The 26699-nt window shown below is 45.4% G+C and overlaps 1 protein-coding gene across 3 annotated transcripts in view; it reads left to right on the top strand.

Annotated features, from left to right (window-relative positions):
• Positions 1-25510, top strand: part of ABR (ABR activator of RhoGEF and GTPase) — a 279174-nt gene extending 253664 nt beyond the window's left edge. For all 3 annotated transcript variants that reach the window (XM_030186114.1, XM_030186115.1, XM_030186116.1), the window contains 7 exons: positions 12123-12182; positions 13071-13180; positions 13696-13835; positions 15278-15412; positions 15941-16046; positions 18722-18869; positions 22767-25510. In XM_030186114.1, coding sequence (XP_030041974.1) covers positions 12123-12182; positions 13071-13180; positions 13696-13835; positions 15278-15412; positions 15941-16046; positions 18722-18869; positions 22767-22856 — 789 coding nt within the window. In that variant the 3' untranslated portion in view covers positions 22857-25510. The remainder of the gene's footprint in view (positions 1-12122; positions 12183-13070; positions 13181-13695; positions 13836-15277; positions 15413-15940; positions 16047-18721; positions 18870-22766) is intronic.
• The last annotated feature ends 1189 nt before the right edge of the window (positions 25511-26699 follow it).

Genomic DNA, 26699 nt, shown 5'->3' with positions numbered 1-26699 from the left:
ATCATGGAAAGGGAGGTAATCTGTGTAGATTATCATTTTTAGAACAAAGAGATCCAGTGGGTACATAAGGAATGAACCAGTTTTGATAAATAGGCTGGCTGGATTGAAGTACTCTATACGTCATGATTAATATTTTGAACTTGATCCTATAAAGTATTGGCAGCCAGTGAATTTAAATGTATGCTAATATATGCCACATAATTTCTGCCTGATTTCAGTAACTTTGCGCAGGAAACTAGGGGTGCTGACTGCGTATAGCTGCCTTAATAACCCTGAAAGTGATCATCTCTCTAGTGAGGTACTCACTTGCTGCTCTGTGGACCCTTCCTGTTAGCATATCCTTTGTTTCAAGCTGTTGGCCTTTGGGAGAGGAGAGGTCAGAATTCCTGTATATTCTTTCTCGACTGTCCCTTTCCCTCAGACCAGTGCCAGTTTTACAGACACAACCAAAAGCACTTTCTCTGCTTGCAGGGGGAAATGGTTTCCTTATTAAAGGAAAAGTCGTCACTCCGTACCCACAACAGCCCGTCCTATCCAAGTGCACCTCCACTGAACTACAGAACTCAGCAGTGGCTCCTCTCCTTGACTTATCAAATGGATCCTCCTTTCCTGCGAAGCTCCGAGTGATGCACATGTTCAGTTAGAGCAAGTGCCTGAATGTCAGATTCAGAAACATAGAAACAGAAAAATTAAGACAGATAAAGCCAGTCTGCCTATTCATGTCATCTACAATCCCCTCCTCTCCCCTAGAGATCCGTGGTTTATGGGTTATTTGACTTGATACACTGCCTTCTGTATCAAGATCAAAGCGGTTTACCATAAAATCAATAAAACACTGAGGAAAGAAGAAATTGGAACAACAATCAATTCTGGTAAAGAAGACAAGGACACTGAAGGGAGGGTTGAAAGAACATGTCTGTCAGATTGCGCTAACATGCCTATTTAGGTAAAACCAGGATAGGAAGAGCTGAAAAGATACGTCTTCAGTGCTACCCTAAATTGGATGGTTCAGTATGTAATTTCTGGGCTAAAGAATTTCGAAGTGAGGGAGATTTATTTATTTGTTACATTTGTATCCCACATTTTCCCACCTGTTTTAAGGCTCAATGTGGGTTACATAGTACCATAAAGGCGATCGCCAATTCCGGTATGAACAAATACAGAGTGATGTAGTAGAGTAAAGTTCATGTGTGAAAGACACATTGGGGAATCGTAAGGAGGAGAAAGAGTTAAGTTATGTCCACTGTGGCTTAGGCTTCGTTGTGTTGCAGGGTTCAGACATTTGTTGGATTGTAAGCGTATGCCTTTTTGAACAGGTTAGTTTTTAGTGATTTCCGGAAGTTTAGGTGGTCATACGTTGTTTTCACGGCACTTGGTAGTGCGTTCCATAGTTGTGTGCTTATATAGGAGAAGCTGGATGCATAGGTTGATTTGTATTTGAGACCTTTGCAGCTTGGGTGGTGGAGATTTAGGTATGTTCGTGTTCATCTTGTTGTGTTTCTGGTTGGTAGGTCTATGAGGTCTGACATGTATCCCGGGGCTTCGCCATAGATGATTTTATGAACCAGGGTGCAGATTTTGAACGCAATACGTTCTTTGATTGGGAGCCAGTGCAGTTTTTCTCATAGGGGTTTGGCGCTATCGAATCTCGTTTTTCCAAATATAAGCCTGGCTGCTGTGTTTTGAGCAGTTTGGAGTTTCTTTATGAGTTGTTCTTTGCATCCCGCATAGATTCCGTTGCAGTAGTCTAGATGGCTTAGTACCATAGATTGTACCAAGTTGCGAAATATTTGCCTCGGAGGAAAAAAGGTTTCACACTTTTGAGTTTCCACATTTTCTTTGTTGTAGATTTCACTTGGCTCTCTAGCGTGAGGTTTCGGTCGATTGTAACTCCAAGAATTTTCAGGCTATCTGAGATAGGGAGGGTGTAATCTGGGGTGTTTATATTGGTGGGTTTGTTCATGTTGTATTGGGATGAGAGGATGACAGGGTGTTTTTTTCTGCGTTAAGTTTAAGTTGAAATGCATTCGCCCATGAGTTCATGATGTTCAAGCTGAGTTTGATTTCATTAGTGATTTCTGTTATAACATAGTAAAAAAAAGAAAGCAGATTTTCTTGTTGATTCCCACTGGGCAGATTTAGCAGATGGCATAACTAAGCGGCCATCATGGAGGGCTAGTAATGTTCTTCCAGAAATATGAGGAATAAGAAATAATGAAGGATAACAAGGAATACCTGTGTATAGTGCTTTGTATGTAAGAATTAATATTTTAAATCATATACAGTAGTTTATAGGGAGCTAGTGTTGTTGAACAAGTAAAGGAGTAATGTAATCAAACTTGTCCCGTTTGCTTGAATTTTTCAGATACAGTTTTCGTCTCCGTTACCTCCACTGGGAGGTGAAAAACTGCAGCATTCTTTGTTTGAACACAAGCACAGTGATCTTGGCATTTTGAAACCATTGTCTTTTCATATAATAAAGAACAACTGATGTTCCAAAGTGGAACTGAGGAGGACGTGGGGTCTGGGGACATCTGTAGAGTGGCCAGGGGCCCCATTCTCACTTTCTTCATTTGCTAAGCAGAAGATTGAATGGCAGCACTGGGTGTGGGTTCCTTTATGCATTTCTATCCTCTAGGCAGGAGTTTTATTGAACTGGCCTCTTAGGGATGGACAGCTCATCTCATGAATGAATTTAGGTATGCCCAAGACACCACTTGCACTTCCAGGGACAGTCTGCCCATAAATGTGCCTTTAAATATGCCCTTTTAAGGGCTAGGAAAGGTCATGGGTCAGGGCTTCCCTTTTCTGCACAAAGGTGGAGCTGAGTACTCTTGATCAGAGTCAAAGGGAACTGCTTCACTGAAAATAGTCATTAGATAAGGGCATTCATGGTAACTCCCCTACCGCTGATGGAATTGGGAAGTTGTGAAATAATAATGAGATTTTAGATTCTAAGTTTGGAGAAGTAAGCAAGCTGTTGAGGCCCGTACCAGTACAGTGTCTGGAGCCAATCTCCTGGCAATGAGCCAGGCTAGAGCACAATGTTAACCTGCCTTTAATCAAAGCTTATATGCAGTGCCTGCAGAAACCCTTTCCAGATGGGAGCCCAGCAGTACTTCAAAGACTTCGCCGGTGGTGGGACTGGGGTGGAGTTCTTTTAATGAAGTCGGGGAACAATCTGGTCAGATTGGAAGCAGAGAGTGGGTGGATCACTGGGTTATAGATATGAATGCCTTGTGTCATTTCACCTTTCTGATTTCTAGCCCGGGTTGTGCTGGGATGGGGGAGGGGAGGGGTTGTCTCAAAATGGGACTGTCTGAGGCCCCAGCCCTATATCCTGTATGGCTGTCTGACCTGTAATTGTTAGGTATACATTCTCAAAGGTTTAATCAGGCTGTCTATGCATAATATAAAGTTTGGCTGAATCTGCAAAACTGGAGTTGTAGCCTAACGGTTTGAGCAGAGGGCTGAGAACCAGGGAAGCCAGGTGCAAATCCCATTGCTGCTTCTTCTGATCTTGGCCATTGCCTCAGGCCCAGGCTTAGACTGTAATCCCTCAGTAGACGGGAAACAGGAAAATACCCAATCTTCCTGAATGAACTATCAAGAAAGTTGTGAGGTAAACTTAGATCCAAAATCCCCCTTCAGCTGTCTAAACGTTTAGATTTACTTTCACTTTGAGGAGAAGCAGCATTTCAGGGACTTGTTTGTAAGTGCATACCCTTAAATTTGAAAGAAATTATACATGCAGAGAGCATATCACTAAAACACCTATTTTACATCAATGCTTCACATCGTGTAAATGTCTACGCATACAGTCTTCTGCATGACAAGCCAATAACAGGTGTCTTGTATCTGTAAAGGGGCACACAGATTGCCGTTGAGCTCCGTATTGCTATTTTTCCCTTTTACTCTCCTTGAAATCAAAATAAGACTGCTAGGGACAATGCATGTAATTGTGTCACTTCTGACCAGTAGCTCCGAGTACACAGAGAGGGTAATTCACTATAGATCACCTAAAGTTAGGGGCCAGGATAATGCGTGCTACGTGCGAATTCTGTAATGGCAGTAATACGTGCAACTGCCATTATTGAATACTAGTGTAAGTCCACATTTATGTGCCTGTGTTTAGACGTGAGCACTTACACTAGCTCAACGGCTGTAGGCAGGGACGTAAACGCTAGTATTCTAGAACCCGCCTGACATGCCCCTGACCCACTATGCCCCTCCCAGGTTCAAGCCCCCTCCTAAAGTTGTGTGCCCTGCAATTTGAGCGTGCAACTTATAAAATACCAATTAAGGGCAGTTCTGCGTGCAGCTGCCAATTAGTGCAATTAACACCAGTTAAAGCCAATTAGCAGCTAATTAATTCATTAAGTTACTCTGTAAATTTTGTGCACAAATTTGTGTACTGGTCAGAACTTTGGGCAAACAATTTTCTAGAATTAGGGGCAGAGAGCCTGGAATATATGAATATTATGAGAGATGGGTGGGCTTCTGAGTCCATGCTAGATCAGTGATGTGTGTGCCAGGGACCACTCTTTGCCTCACCCCATCCCTTCCCTTTTGGTTTTACAGCAGGGCATCTCGGTGAACAGAAGAGAGAGATTCCCTACAGACGTTTACTTCCTACAGTCTGAACCTCACAAGGGAGTCTCAATAGCTTCAGTCTCTGATTTATCTATTCCTTATCACTTTTATAACTGAATACACAGCATGGTCAGAGGAACCTTCTTATGGTTATCTCAGGCCTGTATAGAGAGAGGGAGGGAGGTTATAGAATCTGTCTGCAGCTAACAGTGCCACATCATGTTACCCAGAGGCTGATGCTGCCTGGCACAGTATCTTGCCAAAATAGGTCCGTGGCCTTGTTTTGTTCCTTGTGTCTTGGAAGGGCTCAGAAAGTTGTGGTCTGGCAATGCTCCTTTCTCCTGGCTTAGCACAAGAAAATGACTTCAATATCTGTCTGGAGAAGGAGCAGGAATTTCTTGCAGTACGGTTACCAATATCTGGGAGTCTCCTGGGGCATTGGAACCATACCACAGAACATGCATATGATCTTGGGCAGGTCCGAGCACAACATGTGGTGGTGTTCCTTTAATAACCCTGATTCTTGATCCTTCCCTGTCTTAGAATAATTCACAGTCCAGGCACTAGAAATGTATTGCCGGCATGCGTATTTTGCAGTATTGAGTTGTAAACTAATCAGAATTCTTTATTGATAAAATGAGCTATCTAGTTTGAGGGTAATGCCCTTAGTCCTGTCCCTCAGGATAGAGCTACTGGGTCTGCATGTTGTACCTGAAACCTTTTCCTGAAGCTGCTCTCCTCTTGCTGCTTCAGCTTCAGGCAGTGTTGTACAGAGGGTCTAAATTACATTTTCTTGGAAAAACCTGAGCTGGTTCTTCAGCTGCATTCCCTCCCCAGAGCCAACCAGCACAAGATAATTGGAAACAGACCAAGCTGTGGAGCTCCCCAGAGAGTCTTGGCATCTTCACAGATGCAATGAGAAAGAGCCCTCCCCCTTCCAGAATGTATGCCACAGAAGTGTATATGCATTCTTGCAGCACCCCTGCGTTTCTGAGGGGAACGAGGGGGGCTGCTAACGGGCTGAGGCTGTGCCGAGAATTTAGTGTCCATAAAGCAGGAAGCAGCAGGCTGTTCCAAGAGACAAGGACTAGAGCTTTTAAAAATCATAATATACAGTTTTAAAACTGCTTTGAACAGGTACAGAGGTGAATATAAACAGAGAGAGAAATAGGAGTGATACTTATAATTAAACATCTGTTTCTTGAAAACTCCAGAAAGGGATCAGGAGGAGAGGCAGGATCTATCAGCTAAGCAGTATCTAATTGCTGGGAATAGTCCCTTTCAGACTTTAGACATGTGTGTTGGGAGGGGAAGGGTTTAATATAAGAATACCTATGACAATTTCCAAAACTGCCTATGTGTCTTCATAAAATAAACATCCAGAACTGTTCTCAGGAGTGCACAAATTTACAGCTGCTCCAAGGGTACACCAGTACCTCGCAGTTCATCCAGACACCACCCATGGGAATGCCCATATGCAGGTCATATAACTATATTTCACATGTAAAACATACTTTCCAGGCTTACGTGTGTAGCTTTCAAAGCCATTTCTGCTGACAAAAGTGATGCTTTGACCACAGAAATCAGCTTTGATAAAAAATTTCCCACCCTAAGTGCAGGGAAGGTGATATGGTACAGGCAGTTTGAGATGACATTCCTTGGGGTGAGGTGGATGGACTTTTTGTGAGCAAGCATGCTTTTGATTTTTCAAAAATATGTACATATCTTTAACCCCAAAAAACTAAGTGCATCAAATAGCAGGTGTAAACCTGTGCATATGTTTTTTTTCTGGGATTGTTTTATGTATACCTTTCACTAATGCACAAGTTATAAAATTTCCATGTCTTCTTAGATTCAGGTTTCAGCACTGCAGATCTGCTCACTTATTCACACCCTGCAGCCCTTTCCCTAAACACTCAGGCCCAGATGATCAAAAGCAAACGCCGGCGCTAGAGGCTGTTAGCGCCATACTAGCGCCGGCGTTTGCTACCGCCCCATGATCAGAGCCCTCGAGCAAGTGAAACAACGCGCGTGAGGGCTCTTTGCGCAAGTAGTATACAAATGCATGCTAAACAGGGCTTAGCGCATTCATCGCCAATGATCACTGGTCAGCGTGCCAAAATTTGGGTCTCTGGCCAGCGTTAGGGTTTGCAGATCATTTGGGAGGATTGGTGAGCCCTGTCCAGCATGCAGTTGCCATTTTGCGGCGGCGTCAACCCAAGGAAGAGGAGGGAGGCAGGCTACATTCCTCCTCCAACTAAGGTAGGGGGGCCGCGAGGGGGTTCTTTTTCACGCTGGACCACCAGGGATTTGGCAGACAACGCTGGGGGGGGGGGGGAGTTGGGGTGCCAGCCCCCCCCCCCCCCGGTCGCTCGCTGGGAGGGGGGTTTGGCCGGCGGCCACTAGACCACCAGGGACCATTTTCTGGTGGTTTGGGGGGGCTGGAGACCCACCAGATCTCCAGCCATCCCTGAACCTGGGGGGGGGGGGGATCGTCGGGGAGATCGGAAGTCTGCCGGACCTCCAGCCCCCATTGCTCGGGGCAGGGGTAGTCAGGGCCTGGCGGTCCCATGGACCTCCAGCCCCTGTGTTTGACAGGTTTGGGCTTTTGACAGCCCAGACCTGTCAAACAAGTGCGGGAGGATTGTGCTGAGCACATGCTCAGGCACAATTCGCCCGCACTTCTACCCCATGATCAGAGATAATTGCGCTGCTTAAATTTGCATGCATTATCTCTGATCATAGGTCTAATAGCGCCCCATGCTGTTCCAGCGCTATTTTACAGCGCTGTTTGGAACAGCACGGGGCTTTTGATCTTCTGCCAGTCAGACTGAGACCCTGTAAGAAGGAAGAGAGAAGAGTATCAAACTCCCTATGTCTTTCAATAGCATCGATCAAGTGTGAATCTTTGGAAGTTAAATGAATCCCCAGGGTGGCTAGAATTGCTGAACTCTGACCAATTCCAGAATTTCCAAACCAGGTGTAGAGAGCAGCTGAACTGAATCAGGTACATTGACTCTGGCACCAAAGGGAACCAGTCCATTTTTTTAATCATCCAGAATCGAGCAATTCCCTATTCCCTCCCCACCCCCATCTAATTCTGCAAACCTGGAGCTGATGTAGTCCCTGAGGCATTATATGGCCTGTATACAACATGCATAACATGATTTAGTTCTGTCATTTTATTGGTTGAGACATTCTGGGAAATGAGCAGGAAGTTGAAAGTACCCATATTGGTGATTTTTAATCACTGGGGAGACAGTCAAAGAAATTACCGGAAAAAGAGAAAGCAAACTTTAATGTATTAAGCAATTTCCTCTGTGACGTTAATAGTGAAACAAAAGCTTGTTACACTGGTGACTGAGCTAGTGTCTGAGTTTGTGTCTTTCTTTTGACCTGACAACTTCACACTGCTAATGGAAGCTGAGTTCAAAGTATCTGTAATGAGCTACCATTTATATGAGGCAGAGAAGTGAATGGACTGCTCTCTGTGTTGCTTCTTACTCAGATAGAACAACCCTCTCCTCTCGTCTGGTTTTCCCTAGTTTCTAAAACCAACAAGGAGAGTCCAAATCTCCTGCAAAACCACACAAGAAAACAACAAATCAAGCGGAAGATATCCAGAAAGATCAGACTGAAGTCATAGATGTTAAATGCCAAAATGATTTATTAGGACCCAACACGGCTTCATTTGAGAGACTCTGCTGCATTTGGATAGCACTAGCGCGTGTGTTTTGTCCGGATCGTTTTATTTCATAAATACTTTTTGGAAGGATTATCCATATAGGCCAATTTGAAGACCCCTGAAGAAGGCCTAGTTGGCCGAAACACGGACCGTGTTGGGTCCTAATAAATCATTTTGGCTTTTAACATCTATGACTTCAGTCTGGTCTTTCTGGATATCTTCCACTTGATTTGTTCTTTCCCTAGTTTCTCTCATATGCATCCCAGTGGCATAGCCATGGATGGGCCTAGTAGGCAGGAACCCACTCACTTTGGTCTCGGGCCCACCCAGCAGCGGTGCACCCTTGTGGTAGCTGGTGGGGACCCTCAACCCTGCCAGCTGAAGACCTTCTCCGAAGGCATTCAAAATGCCAGCTCAACATTTGGCAGCAGCATTCCTGTCACCAATGCTGGCATCACATGCATGCTCGGTTTTCACACCTTCAGAGGAGGTCTTCAGCTCGGGGGAGGGGGGGAATGGAGTGAACATTTTGTGCCAACCCATTTTTCACATTGGCCCCCCAATATTTTCCATGTGGCTATGCCACTGGTATATCTTCTCATTTCCATGTTCTCATCTCCTTCCAGCCCCTTTTCCCTCAGAACTCTTTGTTTCTGAAGACCTTGTGCTTCATGGACCATGAGGCTGATCTTGGTGAGCTTCTGTGGAGATGTTTTATCAAAGAGATATTCAGCATTCACCTCATCATGAGATAATGTCATAGTTTGGGCTAATGGCAAATTGGTCACCTATTCTCTTTGTTCTTCACTAGTAATGTTCACTGTAACTGGGTTATTGTCCTTTTGTAAGTCTGAATGTCATACAGGCAAGAGTTATAAGAAGCCAAAGTCATGTTGCTGCTCTTCTAGTTTTAAAACACTTAGCCTAAAGGGAAATTGCAAACTCTTTTTCTCAGGGCTTATAAATATATGTTGGATTCAGAAGGGATTGTAATGTGGAAAGTTTTCCTCTGCTAATATTTTAGATTCATTCAGAAATAGCCTTGACCTCTGTGACCTTTTCTGCCTCCAGTTTTCTAGCTCGGTCTTGATGCACCACAGATGACTGGGTGGTGTCTGTGCCACAGGTGGTCCAAAGCTGGGGCATTGACCTGCCTGTTCTTGGAATTTCTCTAACGAGACTTCCTTCTGGAAGCTAGATGTGCAATAGCTGCATTTTCGGTTAAAAGATGAGTTGTTGCTGGTAGGGTAGGTCTAGCAAGACAAAACCTTTACCATAAGATTGACGTGCCAGGGTGGGTCAAATAAGTGGTTGATTAAACTTGGTATCCTGTCTCTGACAGTAGCCAATTTAGGTCATAATTATCCGGGCAAGATCCCAAGAGACAGATCCATCCACTATTGCTCATGCCCCGAGATAAGCGGTGGTTTTCCGAAGCCGATTTCCATGTGATTTACTCACCTCACCAACAAGTTCAAAGTGAGATATCAGCCAAAGTATGTGGACAACATAAGCAAGAACTTACATAAGTACATAAGTAATGCCACACTGGGAAAAGACCAAGGATCCATCGAGCCCAGCATCCTGTCCACGACAGCGGCCAATCCAGGCCAAGGGCACCTGGCGAGCTTCCCAAACTTGATTAAACTCTCTTTAAATCTTTCTGTGGTAATTTCTTTGACTGAGTCTTCCAGCAACAAATTCCACAGTTTAATTGTACGTTCAGTTTTTCTGATTTGTTTTAATTGTGCAATAAAAGAAAAGCCATGCAGAGTGAGACCAATGTGTATCAAGCCCAGCATCCTGTCTCCAAAAGTGGCCAGTCAGAGTTACAAGTACCTGGGAGATCCCAAAGGTAGATCAGATTTCTTATAACTCATTTCAGGGATAAGCAATGGCTTTCCCATGTCTACCTGGCTAATCATTTTTTAGGGACTTGATCACATGTTCTGACAACAGATCTCACCAGTTGGTTTCATGGCGTATCCTCTGGTCATTTGGAAAGGCTGAACAGTCATGTCCTATTTCTTTCAGCTGGTTCCTGATTTTCTAGACTTCTCTCTCGTAACTCTCTGCTGGGTCTTCTCCAGTAGGCAAGCTAAGCCCATATTGGGGGAGGGGGAAAGAACACCTGACATTCTTCCATTAAATAATGAGTTAAGAGAGCTGCTTGTAAAAACCTATCCAAACCTTTCTTTTAAATGTATCTAATACTAGCCTTGAGACAAGGCTAGTATTAAGTACATTTAAAAGAAAGGGATCATATTCGCTGGCATCAAATTCCATAGTTTAATTATGCACTGGCTGAACAAATACTTTTCTAGAATTAATTTCAGATCTACTACTAGTTAGTTTAATTAAGGAAAAAGATACATCAAGGAAGGACAGGACACATTTGAAAAACATTGGGCTCCTTTTCTGGACTAATAAAATTAAATTTGTTTTTGTTCTGAGTTCAGCGGAACATTGTTGGTTTCATGAGATGGTTTTTATTCTCATCTTTTTCTACCTGCACCTCTAGTATAATAAACTGCCTTTGGTGAAATGAACACTGCTTATTTTTATTTCCTTTTTGGACTGTAGGATTACTCTAGCTGTTTCTTTGGACATTTTTATTATGGGGTAGGGATAGGGGTGAGGGATAAATGTTTCATATGTTGAGTGGTTAATATGTTACATTAAGGGCTGCATTTTGATTAAAAATTTTAATTGCGATTAGTTGCTCGTTTAAACATTTTTAATCAAGATTAATCGCAAAATTAAATAATGCCTGCCAGCATTTTATTTCTGCTCTGTGTCCATCTCTTCCTCCCTCCCCTCTGCCCTCCTCCCAGTCTAACATTGCGCCCTCCCTCCGCTCTGCCCCCGAAGTCCAACATATCTCCCTTTCTGCTGCCCTGCCCTCCCCCCCAGTCTAACATTGCTCCTTTTCTTCTCTCCTCCCCCATATCCCTTCAAAGTTGCTTAGACAGCAGCATCTACATATTGCCTGCTCCGGAGGCTTCCTCTGACCTGTCCCGCGCCCCTCTGATGAAATTTCCTATTTCTGCAGGGGTGGGACGGGATGAGTCAGAGGGAACCTCTGGAGCAGGCAGCATATAGAGGTTGCTGAGCTGCCGCTGCTCTCTAAGCAACTTGGAAGGTACGGGGGAGCCGCAAGAGGGAGAAGTGTAGGATGGGGACGATTAATTTTATTAGCTGCTATTAATCTTTTTAATCACAACTAATAAATAATGCATTATTTGCGGCATTAATCACAATTAGCACGCCGTCCTAGTTCTCTTATTATTTTATTGCATTTTTCCCCCAAAAAATAAAGTTTAAATAAATAGCAGGATATGAAGAGGCAGATGGCAAATGATCCCAGGCAGGTGTCGGTCTAGTTGCTGTTGGAATCACCTATACTAGAGGGCTTCTTTTTCTTTACTTTGGATTTTGCTAGTGCCTTGTCATTGGTAGCTCAAAGTGAGTTACATTCAGGGACCCTGTCCCCAGAGAGCTCACAGTCAAAGCTTGTGCCTGATGCAAAGGACAGTGACTTGGTAACTTGGTCTAGTGCTGACTACACTGCTCTTGCTGTTAATGTGTGGTAAAAAAGTGGCCACTGGTATCCAGTTCCACAAATGAGCTCTTGGGGTGTTAGTTGTCTGATTTGGAGAAAGGTTCTGGTCATTCAGCGTTCATCCTGTAGGACCCAAAGAGTCCACTGTCAGACCCCAGAATCCTGGAAGTTTATGGATTTTTTAGCACTGAGAATTCTTTAGGCTTCATGGAGTCAATTTGTTTTCACTCAAGGATTATGTCCCAAGGAATAATGCTGTTTTTCATTTATGTTCTCTTTCAGTTGGACCCACAGACGGTGCAGACCAAAAACTGGCACATGGATGTGATTGAGATGAATGGCGTAAGTAGCATGAGTGGGAAATACCCACGTATCTGTAATCCCAGTTCTTGGACCCTGTGTTCTGTGCCCTCTCTGGCACATTGCTGTGGTAATGAAATCAGCCACCTGATTATCAAGAGACATGGTGCCCAGGTGCATGTAGGACTGGGAGCAGGTGTGTCCTGCTTCAAACTAGAAAATTCTCTGGAGCCTGGGAAACAAAGGCCTCTCAAGGCTGACTTAAAGGGTAAAAGGCAATGGGAATTGATATACTGCCTTTCTGTGGTACAGTCAAAGCGGTTTACATTGTTATTGTATGCAGGTACTTTATCTCTAGTGAGCTTACAGTCTAAGGGTCCCTTTGACCTTGCTGCAGCTGGTAAAAGTTCCCTTCCTGCCTTCCTCGCCTTCCTGCAGGAAATGGCCATGTGGCAAGTAAAGCACTTGCCGCATGGCCATTTCAGGGGGAGCCTTTACCGCCACCCGCTGAGGTGGCGGTAAGGGCTCCCGTATTAACCCGGCGGTAACCGGGCAGCAGCATCACTGCCTGATGACCACCAGGTACACTCTGGCGCACTAGGGGTGGGAAGTAGCGCCGGGCTGCTGCGGTAGCCCCTGTATAGCTTACCGCCACTTGGTAACAGGAGTTTTTTATACGTGGGGTAGTGAAGGATAAGTGACTTGTGCAGGGTCACAAGGAGCTCCAATGGGAATCAAACCCAGTTGCCCAGGTTCTCAGACCACTGCACTAACCATTAAGCTACTCCTCCGCTTAGTTACGCCATGTTGCTTGGGGAGTCTGTACCTGCAGTTGTAATAATGGTTACTCTTCTGTGTAAAACTGTTCTTTCCTGCCTGCCTGACTTTGTCTCACTGTGTGCTTATGTCATTCATTTTCTTGTCCTCTAGATTAAAGTGGAGTTTTCTATGAAGTTTACAAGTCGGGACATGAGCTTGAAGAGAACCCCATCCAAAAAGCAAACTGGTGTATTCGGAGTTAAAATCAGTGTTGTAACAAAGTACGTGAAAGTCTCTGGGCAGTTTCTGCTTTTTAGCCCTGGTCACCTGTTGAGAGAAGAAATGACCAGCGGCAGCGCACTTCAAACAGGGAAGGGGGAAGTGGCCATGAATAGAACCGAAAACCATATACTATTTAAAAGCCAGATGGCTCTACCGGATTTTAGATCGCATGTTTCATTGTGCTCATTTTCCCTTCTATGATGTCATAATTCCTGGTCACCCATAGAGAGATGACCAGTGGCAACACACATCAAAAAAAGAGGGGGGAAGGGGGAGGTGGCCATGAACAGAACCAAAAACCATATGCAATTTAAACGCCAGATCGCTCTACAGGATTTTAGATCGCATGTTGTATTGTGCTCACTTTCCCCTTTATGATGTCATAATTATGCAGAACCTCGACCTCAGGAGACGGGATGTATTAGATGGACGCTGTTTCATAGTACTCTTCCTCTTTTACTGTACGTAGAACATGCTGTATTTTAAACCTCCTATGGTGCTTTTGATCCCTCAGACGAGAGCGTTCTAAGGTCCCTTACATCGTACGGCAATGTGTGGAAGAGGTGGAGAAAAGAGGCATTGAAGAGGTTGGAATCTATAGGATCTCTGGGGTGGCAACGGATATCCAGGCTCTAAAGGCTGCCTTTGATGCCAGTGAGTTACTGCAGGGCAAGATGGTTGGGGGAGGGAAGGGCAAAGAATTAACATGATTGAATTTTGAAAGGTGGCAGAGCACTGCTGCAGTGCTGGTGTTTTGGAGAGTGGCAGGTTAGCACAGGTCTGGCTAGCCTTTCAGTGCTGATAGGCCCTTTGGTATCCTGCCACTCACATGGACTTTCATGGTGATGAGAAGCACTTTCCGAAGGAGAGTCACTGTCGGTGCTGGAGAGCTTGCAGGACCTGTACTAAAGTTGTATGTATCCAGTTGCGTGCTTTTATGGGACCATTCTGGAAGGTCGGCCTAGAGATGATTATGATTGTTGAGTTGGGGGAGGGAGAGGAAGGGCCTATAGATCTGAAATGTAATTGATGAAGAGGGGTATGCAGGGTGCCTAATATTCTTGTATCAGGCCTGTCCTGCAATGCTGGAGAAAATGGCCTGGCTGTGGGATCACTGGGAAGCATGTTCCATGATCCTGGTAGTGAGCCTGGTTGAATCTGTCCTCAGGTGGCGACCCTTGATTTTCATTTATCCCAGCTGTGGCTCTGAATTCCTAACACTGCACACCTGGCGATTCTAAAACACATTCCAAGTGACGCAGGAGAGATGCCTTTCAGTTTTTACCAAAATCAAAACATTTAAAAAAGCATTTCCTGAATTCTGTTTATTTTAAAGGCTATGTTTATATGGTTTCCGGCATTAGCTTGTGTAATTCAGACAAGCTTTCCTGATACACATCAGGCAGTCGCACTGAGATTGATCCCTAGCTGGGGAAGGGGGAGTAGCAGACAGCCAGCTTTGTACAGAGACCAGCTGTGCTTGGTTCCACTCAGTGCCGTTCCTATCCTGAGCTGTGGTGAATTGGGGGGGGGGGGGGGGGGGGGGAGATGGAGGTTTGACTTAAACACTGGCCTATGAAATGCATCTTTGGCAAATCACACAGGCCTTCTTCCTCAGTCATCACTAGGACCATTACCAGACTATGATATTTCTTGTAGCCGGTCGTGGGAGGCTGGGCTGGTGGTTGGGAGGTGGGGATAGTGCTGGGCAGACTTATACGGTCTGTGCCAGAGCCGATGGTGGGAAGCGGGGATAGTGCTGGGCAGACTTGTACGGTCTGTGCCCTGAAAAATACAGGTACAAATCAAGGTAGGGTATACACAAAAAAGTGGCACATTTCTTGGGCAGACTGGATGGACCGTGCAGGTCTTTTTCTGCCGTCATCTACTATGTTACTATGTTATCTTTAGAATGCATGCATACACTGCAGGTGCAGCCAGGCCTTGCCCACTGGTATAGGCTGCATGTTTGTTTCTGGCAGTCTAGAAATGGCATTTTTTTCTATTACAAGGCACTGGGGGATTTGGTCAGTGAGTGGGAAATTTGGTCAGTGAGTGGGGATTTGCTTCAATAATGTCTCTTTGGGCTGTTTTAGATAACAAAGATATCCTGGTGATGCTGAGTGACATGGATATCAACGCAATAGCAGGAACTCTGAAGCTCTACTTTCGGGAGCTGCCTGAGCCCCTGCTCACTGACAGGCTGTATCCTGCATTTATGGAAGGCATAGGTAAGGTTACATAGTCCACCCTACTCTGCATTTATGGAAGAGATAAATAACTGAGGTAAGGTACATGCTGTGATTGGCAGATTGATCCTGCTGCTGGGTATGGGTGCTGGTAGCACTACTCCTGGTCACAGGTGTACTGTGGGTATATGCCATGGCTGGTAGCACTACTCCTGGTCGTAGTTGTGCAATGGATATGTGCCATGGCTGGTAGCGCTGCTGCTGGTCACAGGTGTACTGTGGGTATATGCCACGACTGGCAGCGCTACTGCTGGACATAGATGTATAGTGGGTATATGTCGCAACCGGTAGCACTACTCCTGGACACAGGGAAATAGTAAGGTATATATTATTTTCATTGAAGGATAAGTTAAGCTGATAATGAGCTCAGACTGAGGGCCAAGGTTTTGATCGTGATGGATTAAATTTGCTTTGTGAAACTTTTCTGTCTTATAGTCATTTTTGGACTCTCTCTTCTTTACCAGTGCCATCATTGCTGAGTAGCTTCATCTCTTTGTTTGTTGTTTCCAGCTCTGTCTGATCCAGCTGCCAAGGAAAACTGTATGATGCATCTCCTCCGCTCACTTCCTGACCCCAATCTCATCACATTCCTCTTCATGCTGGAGCACTTGAAAAGGTAAAAGGGGAACAGAGGCTCCTCCTGTGGGACTGCAAGATGACTCAGCCCAGGTGGGCTTCCAGTGGTAATGCTGTGGATTTTACACACTATGGTGAAACATTGCATTAGCAGTGCCATGTTCTCAGCACACTATGATGCAATATGCTCCATGCAATAGTCTGCACAGGGCCCAAATCCCCTAGTTACTGCCTGCCTGTGTACCAGGGAATAAAGTCCTACTTTTAGTGTGACATACAACACATAAAAAGAGAAATGGGACTTGATATACTGCCTTTCTGAGGTTTTTGCAACTACATTCAAAGTGGTTTACATATATTCAGGTACTTATTTTGCACCAGGGGCAATGGAGGGTTAAGTGACTTCCCCAGAGTCACAAGGAGCTGCAGTGGGAATCGAACTCAGTTCCCCAGGATCAAAGTGCACTGCACTAACCACTAGGCTACTCCTCCACTAGCAACATTCCAAGTAGAATCTCAAATAGTAGCAACATTCCATGTAGAATCTCCAATAGTAGCAACATTCCATGTAGAATCTCAAATAGGGAAAGGGAAATGGGACTTGACATACCACCTTTCTGAGGTTTTTGCAACTACATTCAAAGCAGTTTGCATATATTCAGGTACATATTTTGTACCAGGGGCAATGGAGGGTTAAGTGACTTCCCCAGAGTCACAAGGAGCTGCAGTGGGAATCGAACTCAGTTCCCCAGGATCAAAGTACACTGCACTAACCACTAGGCTACTCCTCCACTAGCAACATTCCATGTAGAAGCCTGCCCTTGCAGATCAGCAATGCAGCCACGCGTTTCTGTGAGTCAGGACGTCAGACTCACATAAACAGAAGCCTGCGCAGCCGCGTTGCTGATCTGCAAGGGCAGGCTTCTACATGGAATGTTGCTAGTGGAATAGCAACATTCCATGTGGAATCTCAAATAGTAGCAACATTCCATGTAGAATTTTAAATAGGGAAAGGGAAATGGGACTTGATATACTGCCTTTCTGAGGTTTTTTTTGCAACTACATTCAAAGCGGTTTACATATATTCAGGTACTTATTTTGTACCTGGGGCAATGGAGGGTTAAGTGACTTGCCCAGATTCACAAGGAGCTGCAGTGGGAATCGAATGCAGTTCCCCAGGATGAAAGTCCACTGCACTAACCACTAGGCTACTCCTCCACTCCACAAAAAATTGTGCAGAGTTTCTTTGTTTTCCATTAGGCTGTAGTGGCAGAACATTACTTGTACTTGAATAAGCTGCCCCGGGTATGTGGAATTTCTGTCTGTGCTGGAAATGGCTTGTACTCTTAGGAACATTTCCTTATGGTTTGGCTGAAACCCGATGAGAAAAATAAACTGGGGGAAAAAAAAAGAGTTGAACAAAAGTGTGGAGACATTACAGGAAAATCCATTTTTTCCATCCTACGTAGAGCAAGTGAAACATTTGTTCTGTTAAAGTGTTCCAAACAGGGTGGGAAGTAGGGGGGAGGGGGGGCTGAGCTGCTGTTTTTCTATGATCACTCTGCTCTGGAACAGCTGGAGGGGCTCCAGGAAAGAGCAGCTACTGATGAGAAACCACAAGAGTTTTTTTTCGGTGGTTTCCCTGCTTTCTAGTTTGTCCGCCACTGTACCTTAAGCATGCCCTGCACTGAGTGGAGGAGTGGCCTAGTGGTTAGGGTGGTGGACTCTGGTCCTGGGGAACTGAGTTCCGTTCCCACTTCAGGCACAGGCAGCTCCTTGTGACTCTGGGCAAGTCACTTAACCCTCCATTGCCCCATGTAAGCCGCATTGAGCCTGCCATGAGTGGGAAAGTGCAGGGTACAAATGTAACAAAAATAAAATAGATACTATTGGAGATTCTACATGGAATGTTAATGTTGCTATTCCACTAGCAACGTTCCATGTAGAAGCCTGCCCTTGCAGCCGCACAGGCTTCTGTTTCTGTGAGTCTGACGTCCTGCACGTATGTGCAGGACGTCAGACTCACAGAAACAGAAGCCTGTGCGGCTGCAAGGGCAGGCTTCTACATGGAATGTTGCTAGTGGAGGAGTGGCCTAGTGGTTAGAGTGGTGGACTTTGGTCCTGGGGAACTGGGCTCAACTCCTTGTGACTCTGGGCAAGTCACTTAACCCTCCATTGCCCCAGGTACAAATAAGTACCTATATATAATATGTAAGCCGCATTGAGCCTGCCATGAGTGGGAAGGCGCGGGGTACAAATGTAACTAAAATTTAAAAAAAAATAAATGGAGACCTCAATTCAAAGGAGAGAAGCCAATACATCGAACAGATTGGGGCCAGCCTGATAGGAAGAGATGCGAATGTAGTAGTAGTAGGTGAATGTAGTAGTAGTAGGTTTGTGGGGCTCAGATACAGCCTTCAGTCTGGAGCTTTCTTCCACCTCAGACCTTTGTTTTTATTCTTTCAGTGGAAATTTGAATTGTACTAGAAAAGCTACAGTTTTTGCTAAAATAAACATTGTACAGGATACAGAAAGTTGGGCTTTCCGATCTTTAGAGAACGCCAGGTGGGACTGTTTTGGGGGAAGCACTGGATTTCTGCCCTCCTGAGACTGTCCTTTGCCCTTTTCTGGTTTTGTTCTAGTGACCCAACTCTGCAGCACAGTGTAATCCATTGTAAAATCTTAAAATCACCAGTTTGGTCTCTTCCTCGCCAGGGTCGCCGAGAAGGAACCCATTAACAAAATGTCCCTGCACAACCTTGCCACTGTTTTTGGCCCAACACTATTAAGACCTTCAGAAGTGGAGAGCAAAGCACACACCAATCTGGCCTCCGATATCTGGTCACATGACGTCATGGCACAGGTAATATTTAGGCTACTATCTCTGCTGTGTACCGCTGCCTAGACAAAAGGTGGGCCAGTAAAAGATCAGAGCCTCTGCTTGCTAGTTGATGAGCTTTGTACTGGCCCACTGACAGAGCTGCTCAATTCAGACTGGTGCTGGTCTTCGCCAGGACCCCTGACTGTGGGCCCTAAATCCCTTGATTAGTGCTGCTACTAGGGTGAAGTGGATTCAGACTGAAATCAAGATGGATTCGGATAATCTATAGAAAATAATTTATAAATGTGACATTTTCAGGGCAAGTCTATAAGAGTTGCTTCTATATATAGGTACCTGATAGAAGCCTATTCTATAAAGGAATGAAGGCACCATCTTTCCTGTATAGAATATGTAAATGTATATGTTCTTAGGCTGTAGACACCATGGAGGTGGTGTAAGTGCCAGAGATACCTGCATAGCTCATAGTGAGAGCCTCATCTACGCCTATGTGTAAGATATCTGCACATTTATGGCAGGGGCGTAGCCAGACTTCGGCGGGAGGGGGGTCTAGAGCCCGAGGAGAGGGGGCACATTTTAGCCCCCCCCCCCCCCGCCGCCACCACCACCACCAACTTTGACCCCCCACCCTCCCCCGCCATCGCCTACCTTTGCTGAATCCCCGCCAGCAAAGGTAGGCGACTGCGGGTTGACGGCGGGGATCAAGAGGGTCGTCGGCAGGGGGGTCCAGGGCCAAATCTATGGGGGCCCAGGACCCCGTGGCCCCACGTAGCTACGCCCCTGATTTATGGAATAGTAATTAGGCAGAAAATTGGCATTTACATGCATAATTAGTGCATAAATGGTAATGTCCACATTATAGAATTATCCCCCATCTGTAACATTGCCGATGTGTATCACTTCATTCCATCAGAATTATCAGTGGAAACTCTGTCCCTATCACAGGCTCTCTGTTATATTGTTCTAAGCCAGGGCTACTCAAATGGCGGACCCCGGAGCCCTCATCCATTTTTTTATTTTCACTCTGTCGCCACAGCAAGGGCAGGCTGATGCCACTCCCTCAACCCCCTCTCCTCTGGCCCCAGGTCCAGCTCCCTACCTTAAATTGTTTCCCATCCCAGATGTCCGGCAATGGCACAGAGATTCACACAGGCCATCTGCCTAAGTCCAGAGCCTGCACATGCTGTGTCCTGCTCTTGTGGAGGCAGGAAGTGAGGTCATTTGGGGAATGAGACGCAGCAGAAAGCAGACTGCAAGCTCAGGCAGAAGACTTATAATCGCTGCTGCTGCTGCCGGAGACCTGGACTGGGAAAAGTCTTAAGGTAGAGAACCAGATCTGGAGCCAGAGGAGCAGTGGCGTTCTGAGGGGCGCTGACACCCGGGGCGGATCGCCGATGCACCCCGCCCGCCCCCCCGCGCAGCACGACCCCCCCCCCCCTGGGTGCACGCCGCTGGGGGGGGGGGTGCCGCGCGCCGGTCAGCGTCGTTGGTTTCCATGCTCCTGCGAGGCAGAGGGAGCATGGAAACCAACGACGCTGACCGGCGCACGGCACCCCCCCCAGCGGCATGCACCCGGGGCGGACCACCCCCACCGCCCCCCCTTGGTACGCCACTGCAGAGGAGGGAGTTGAGGGAGAGATGCAATGAGATATTCAATCCAGAGGGGAGTGAGAGGGAGGGAAGTCAGATGGAGAGATGTTGGACCTGGGGGGCTGAGGGGAGGGAGAGGGATATACTGGACAATGGGAGGGAGGGAAGGAAGCCAGATAGAGGGATGTTGGACCTGGGGTCAGAGGGGAGGGAGGGAAGGAAGGTGGAAAAAGATATTGATTCCAGAGAGGAGGGAAAGAGAGAGGAAAAGTAAGGATGACCCTGGAAAAAGGGGGAAAAAAGAAAAGAGACAGTGGGACCAAAACAAACAAATAGGAAAACAAAGATAGAAAAAGAGTATTTTATTTAGTATTTATTAATTGGTACATGTCTGAAGTCGTTTGTAGATTCCAGGTCTCAGACAGCTGAAGTTTCTGGACATCCCCTCAAAACATTTGAATAGCCTTGTTCTAAGCTGTTACAGCAGAAGAGGGGGGTATCTTTGAAGAGAATTGTTGATGTATTTATACATCCTCAGACACACCAAGGGTGGCTCATCCCAAATCCTAGAACCTTTGGCGATAGAGTGGAATATACATATTTGTAATAAATAAATAAACCACCGCTATGCTAAAGATTGAAGGCCAATGAGTGAGGTTTTTTTCTCTTGGCCCCCAGCCATGTTTAAAACCAGTTCTGGCGGATTCACATTCCAAAAAGACTGACACATTCTATACAATATATATAGAAAATAACATTCTGGTCATTTTAGTTTTTTAATGGTGTTGGTCCCAGTCTCTGGTTTCTGCTTTCTGGTTTCTTCTCTTAACTATCTCTTGCTAGAGTCTCTTTGTCCATTTGGCATTTCTTTTCTCTCCATGTCCATCACCAATCTTTCCTCTGCATCCCTTATTTGTCCTATCCAACAACTCTCCACTATGTCTCTCACTCTATCCTCCTCCCATGTTCCCTCCCACTCCACCCCACCCCCATGTCCAGCATTGAACCTATATGTCCCTGTCCCTAGGCTCCCTCCACGCCCAACATCTTGTCTCTGTGTCCCTTGTCCAGCATAACCCCTATTTCCTCCCTTCCTACGACACCCCCACTCTAGAGCCAATATTTCTTCTCTCTTCTCAGCCCACCCTTGCAGTCCAGCATGTTTCTTTCTCTCTCTCTCTCTCTCTCTTTCTCCCCATTGGTCCAGTGTCTATCACTTGAGAGACTAAGTGGGGAGAGTGAAAGAAAAAAAATAGAGAGACTTATTTTTTTTCTTTCACTCTCCCCATTTTTTTTCCTTCACGCTTCCCCTCCCCCCCAACCAGAGTCCAGCACCTCTCCCCCTTTCTTCCCACTTCACGTCTGGTCTGGCATCTCTCCCTGTCCCTAGTCCTACGGCACTGGCAACTCTCCCTCTTCTCCCTTCCTCCCCCCTGACCTTCCATTCCAAACTAGTGAGTCTGACCCAGTCCTTTTCTCTGCTTGGTCCTGCACACAGGAAGTTGCATCAAAAAAGGCAAGACCAAGCAGAGAACTTGAGCAACCCAGAAGCAGCAACTGCCTGCAACTCAGTTTGCGAGGATTGGGGGGGGGGGGTAAGGAGGGAGAGCTGCCTGGCCTGTGGGAGGGAAGGGAGAAAGAGCTGCCGGACCGTGGGGGAAGGGAGCCTATTAGAGCAGCAGGAAAATGGCTGGTTGGTGCAAGGGGCCCGAATGTGTCTTTTCTGCATCCTTTGGTATTGATAGTATTGTTTTGGACAGTGGAAGAATCCTAAATTGACCTCAACTCATATACACATTGTATGATTTTTTTTTCTTTATTTGCTGAAAACATCTCATGATTGTATTGCTAACTGATAAAAGGATTAATTAAAAAAAGAGGGGCTTATGATTTTATTACAAAAAGTATATTTTATTTCTTTGCATATATGATAGATTTATTTACAATGACAAGTAAGCTACGGGGTCCATAATTTGCACATGGACTTAATGATCAGCGAGACAGGTTTGCTTAGCCTGGCTTGTCTTGGCTATGTAGTGCCACAGGGCCCTCTGCTGTAGGAAAGATGATATGGCCATGACCCTTTAGGGAAGACACAGTTGGTAATTATAGTGCATTTGCATGGCTCTTCTGGTAAATTGGTTATATATCATAATTAAGAAGGAAATTATTCCTAGTTTTACTTTGCTTCTTCTGTAGAAGGGGATAAAGCCAGGATTGGCTCAGCTATGGAACTCCAGGTCACTTCTGTTAACTCTTTGTTGGTGCTTGTTGATTTAGAAAATTTGCCTGCTCGGTGTGTAAATGTCGTCTTTGTTGTTGCTTTTGCAGGTGCAGGTTCTGCTGTACTATTTGCAGCACCCCCCAATCTCCTTCTCAGAGCTGAAGCGTAACACACTTTACTTCACCACTGATGTGTAACCCAGCAGTTAGATCCAGGAAGCCGGCACCAAACTCCAACTTTCTGTAAGAACTACACACAAAAAAAAAATCCTCCCAAAAAAATTTACATGGGAGGGAGGAAGGCAGGCTCAGAGATTGCTCAGACTGTAAATGAGGCATCTTTGTACAAAGAAAAGGAACAGATCCTATGCCCCTTCTCTGTACTAGCTGTGTCTTCTGCACTGTGGTGTCCAGCCATTGTTTTATGTATATTTTACAAGACAAACATCAAGACTGGGAGAGAACAAAAAGGGCTTTGGACATGGACAACTTTCATTGCTCATTCAGATCTGACGGAATATGTGGAACCCTGTCTCTCCCTATTCAACTTTTTTTGCCAAGTCTCTACTGTTCCCGTGGGCCAGGGCCTGCAGCCCAAGAGAACTAAACTCACCTGTTGCTCTGTCTGAGATGGCAAACACAAAAACTCAGCTGGACTGTGTTACCTGCTGGGCCCTGGCCCTGGGAAACCAAGTCTAAAGAATTCTACAGGCATTCCAGCACAGAGAAGATGACTGAATGGATGTGTGTGTGTGTGCGGTGGGTGGGTGGGGGGGGGGGGGGGGATGTTCTGCACAGCCCATGATTTCTGCATAGTACTGAGAGACAAGTTTGCCTGTTTATCTTCTGTCATGCTTCTTTTCCTCTTGGTGTCTTTGCTACTGGTTTTCTTGCAAAGAACTATAAGTAGAGTAATAGCTGGTAGATGACAGCTATTTTTCACCCTAGGACTTTGGACTGTGTTGCTTTCCCAGTACTTTTTCTTTACAGGACTGAAAGGCAGATGATTCTGTGTGATGAGTATTTCTCTGTTGTGCGGGGGAGGGAGAGTGTCTTGATGAGAAATGTCACCAGCAGCTGTGCTTTTTTCCCCCTTTTTCTATACCCTAAATATAGATTGGCAGCTGAAAAAGAGAGCTTGAACCCTTTCAAGCAGAAAGTCTGGCACAGGCTCAGAAAGGCACCTGTCTGGAATTAAGGGATGGATGCCCATGATGGAGAGGCTACATCATGTGAGTTAGAATAAAAGGGACATTCTTCCAAACAGGGTCTAGCTGCAGAGATGAGCTGTTGCTTCATTGATGCCACAAGTCCTTCTTGCCCTATTCTCTCTTTGGTGTGTCCCTGGTTTCTGGTTGATAGACTTATTATATACCTGGCCCTGTGTTACTTGCAGGTCCTTTTTCATATTCACATTGGTGTGTGGACTACTGTATTTTCATTTCTCCTTTATAAATCCACTACCTTCTCTTTTTGATAGTAGTTCCTCGGTTGTGGCCTCAGCATCTCCGTGCTGATCTTCAGGACTCCCGTAGGACTGCTTTAGAAGTCGGCATGAGGTTTTGCCCAGTGGTGAAAGCAAATGCCATTAAGGTCTACTTAGCTGACTTTTCCAGATTGCACTGTAGTTGAAATCATCAGTCCTCACTCCTTGTTCATTTGATGGTGTTTCCTAATGAAAACCAGCTGCTCACGAAGGCTGCTGTGGATTCTGCAAAAGGAATTTGAATGGTTTGTGAACTGTTCTGTATTCCCTTTCAGGCTTCCCTTTTATCTCCTGCCTCTGTAAAAATCTTACTAATTCACAAACCAAGGATATTTAAGGGCCTGATGCAGTGTGTTTGTCCCCTTTTGGCCTATGGGAAACATGCACACTAGTTAAGAAGCTCCTAAAAACTGTCCCTTTGAAAATGAATCACATAATTGAAGCTGCTGGGTGCCTTCTGTACAAGATGGCAGGACCTGGTATGGTTCCAGAGGCCACCCTGTGGCCTGCTGACTATGACCTTACACTGGGAAGAGGAGAGGTCTCTGAGGTGACAGCATTGTTTTCTAGAAGCAAATGGAAATGGAGAACATGGATTCAGTGCTAGAACTGGATGGGGGGTGTTGTCAGGAACAATTACCCCTTTCCCTGGTTACTACAGTCCTGCTGCTTGACTGACTCCAGAACAGAGAAGCAGACAGGCAAAGGTACGGGAAAAGAATCAAAATGTAGAGAAGAAAACCATATTTATATATTCTGTTCTGAATACTGTACTTTATAAAGAGGAGGCACTGGTTGAATTGAGTACTAGCTCGTGCCTCTGAGCTGGCAGCTATTGCAGGATGAGGATCAGCTGTACTTCTGTTTCAGGACAGGGTGAGTGTAGCCAAGGCCTTTGTGGGGCCTAGGAGAGAGGCTCCATCCCAGCCTGCAGAAAAGCTATGTAGTGTCACAGAACCCGCGGGACAAAACATCTAAATGCAACTGAGATTTCAGGCCTGCTTGTGACCCTTGGGCTCTGGCTGATAGCTTGGAACAAGGCAGGAGCGGATGAAATGTTCTGTTGGTGTCCACAAGGCACTAAATTACACACAAACCAGAGGTCCTGCATAAAGAACACTGCCAACAGAAAGAGGCTGGAATGGGCGAAATGAGTGGAGGTACGGAATCCCCTGCCAGTCTTTTGCAAAGAGGGACATTAAAATTGTCTTGGCTATTGCTAGACATAGAATTGTTTGATTAAGATTTCACTTTGAGAAGTTATTAAAGACCTTTTTTTATTTTGTTTTTGGGTGTTTTGTTACAGTTCCTGTAATGGTTGTAAACAAATGAAAACCTACACAAGGAAATAATAATAATAAAGAAAGTTGATAAAAGATTGTGAAGTTAATAATGAGCAGAGAAACTGCCCATTGGCGTTTGGTTGCTGTTTTTTTTTTTTTTGGGGGGGGGGGGGAATACATATATGTTCAGTAGCTGTAAATATTTAGGAGTTCTTTTTTTCAGCCTGAGGGACATACTTCCTGGGGGGTGGATGGTTATATTATTATTAACCCACCTTTCACGGTTTATTTATTTCTATCTATTCCATCTATAAACTAAGTGGGTTACAATAAAAACACACAAACCCACAGAACATTACACCAATAAATGCAGATGCTGTGCTCCATCATCACTAAGAAACTGAAGTAAAAAAAACATCACATACCACTGGTAAAACCACACTAGCTCATTCAGGGCCTCTTTTACAAAGCCACGTTACCGATTGTCAGTGCGGCAGATGCGAGGAAGCCCATTCAATTTCTATAGGCTTCCTCTCATTTGCTACACGGCTTTGTAAAGAAGCCCTGAAGGCACCAAAGCTATTTACAAGACTATACGTTATAGAAGAGAAAACAAGAAACTCCATTTGTTGAAAGGACAAAACAGCCTATAGCATAGACACAGAAGAGATAATAGGATGTCCTGCCTGCCAGCCATGACCTGGACAGTCCAGTTCCACTATACCACGGAAAGCTGAGCTGAAGAAATGAGTCATAGGAGGACTCACTTGGAAGAGACTGAGTTGTATGTTCCACAAAGAAGGGGGACACATAAAAAACAGATAGAAGCTAATCTGGAGTGGAAGACTGACTAATATGGGGGTAGGCAGCCATGGGCCTTGAGGGCCACAACCAGGGGTGTGCTGGTAAATTGTTAACAGGGGGCTCTCTCTCGCCAGCAAAGTAAAAGAGAATTCAGGAGGGGCCCAAGCCCACATTTTGGGATCCGTTTGTTAAAGTAGCCATGGAGAACCGGCTCCCAAAATTCTTAAAAACTTAACAAACGGCTCTCGAGAGCCTGCTCCAGCACACCACTACCACAACCCAGTCAGGTTTTAAAGATTTTAACAATAAATATGCATGAGATGTATTTGCATACAATGAAAGTTGTACATTGAAATAGATCTCATGTCCGGCCCTGGTTCTCACCTTAAAAGACTGAAGCACATGAGAGGTTGTATAAGGTACCCACACTGAGGATAGGTACAGTGGGGATCCAGTGTAGAATGCTTT

This window comes from Microcaecilia unicolor, chromosome 13 (assembly GCF_901765095.1).
Source record: "Microcaecilia unicolor chromosome 13, aMicUni1.1, whole genome shotgun sequence".
NCBI lineage: Eukaryota > Metazoa > Chordata > Amphibia > Gymnophiona > Siphonopidae > Microcaecilia > Microcaecilia unicolor.
The sequence above is the reverse complement of the archived record's forward strand: the minus strand, read 5'-3'. Positions and strand labels throughout refer to the sequence as shown.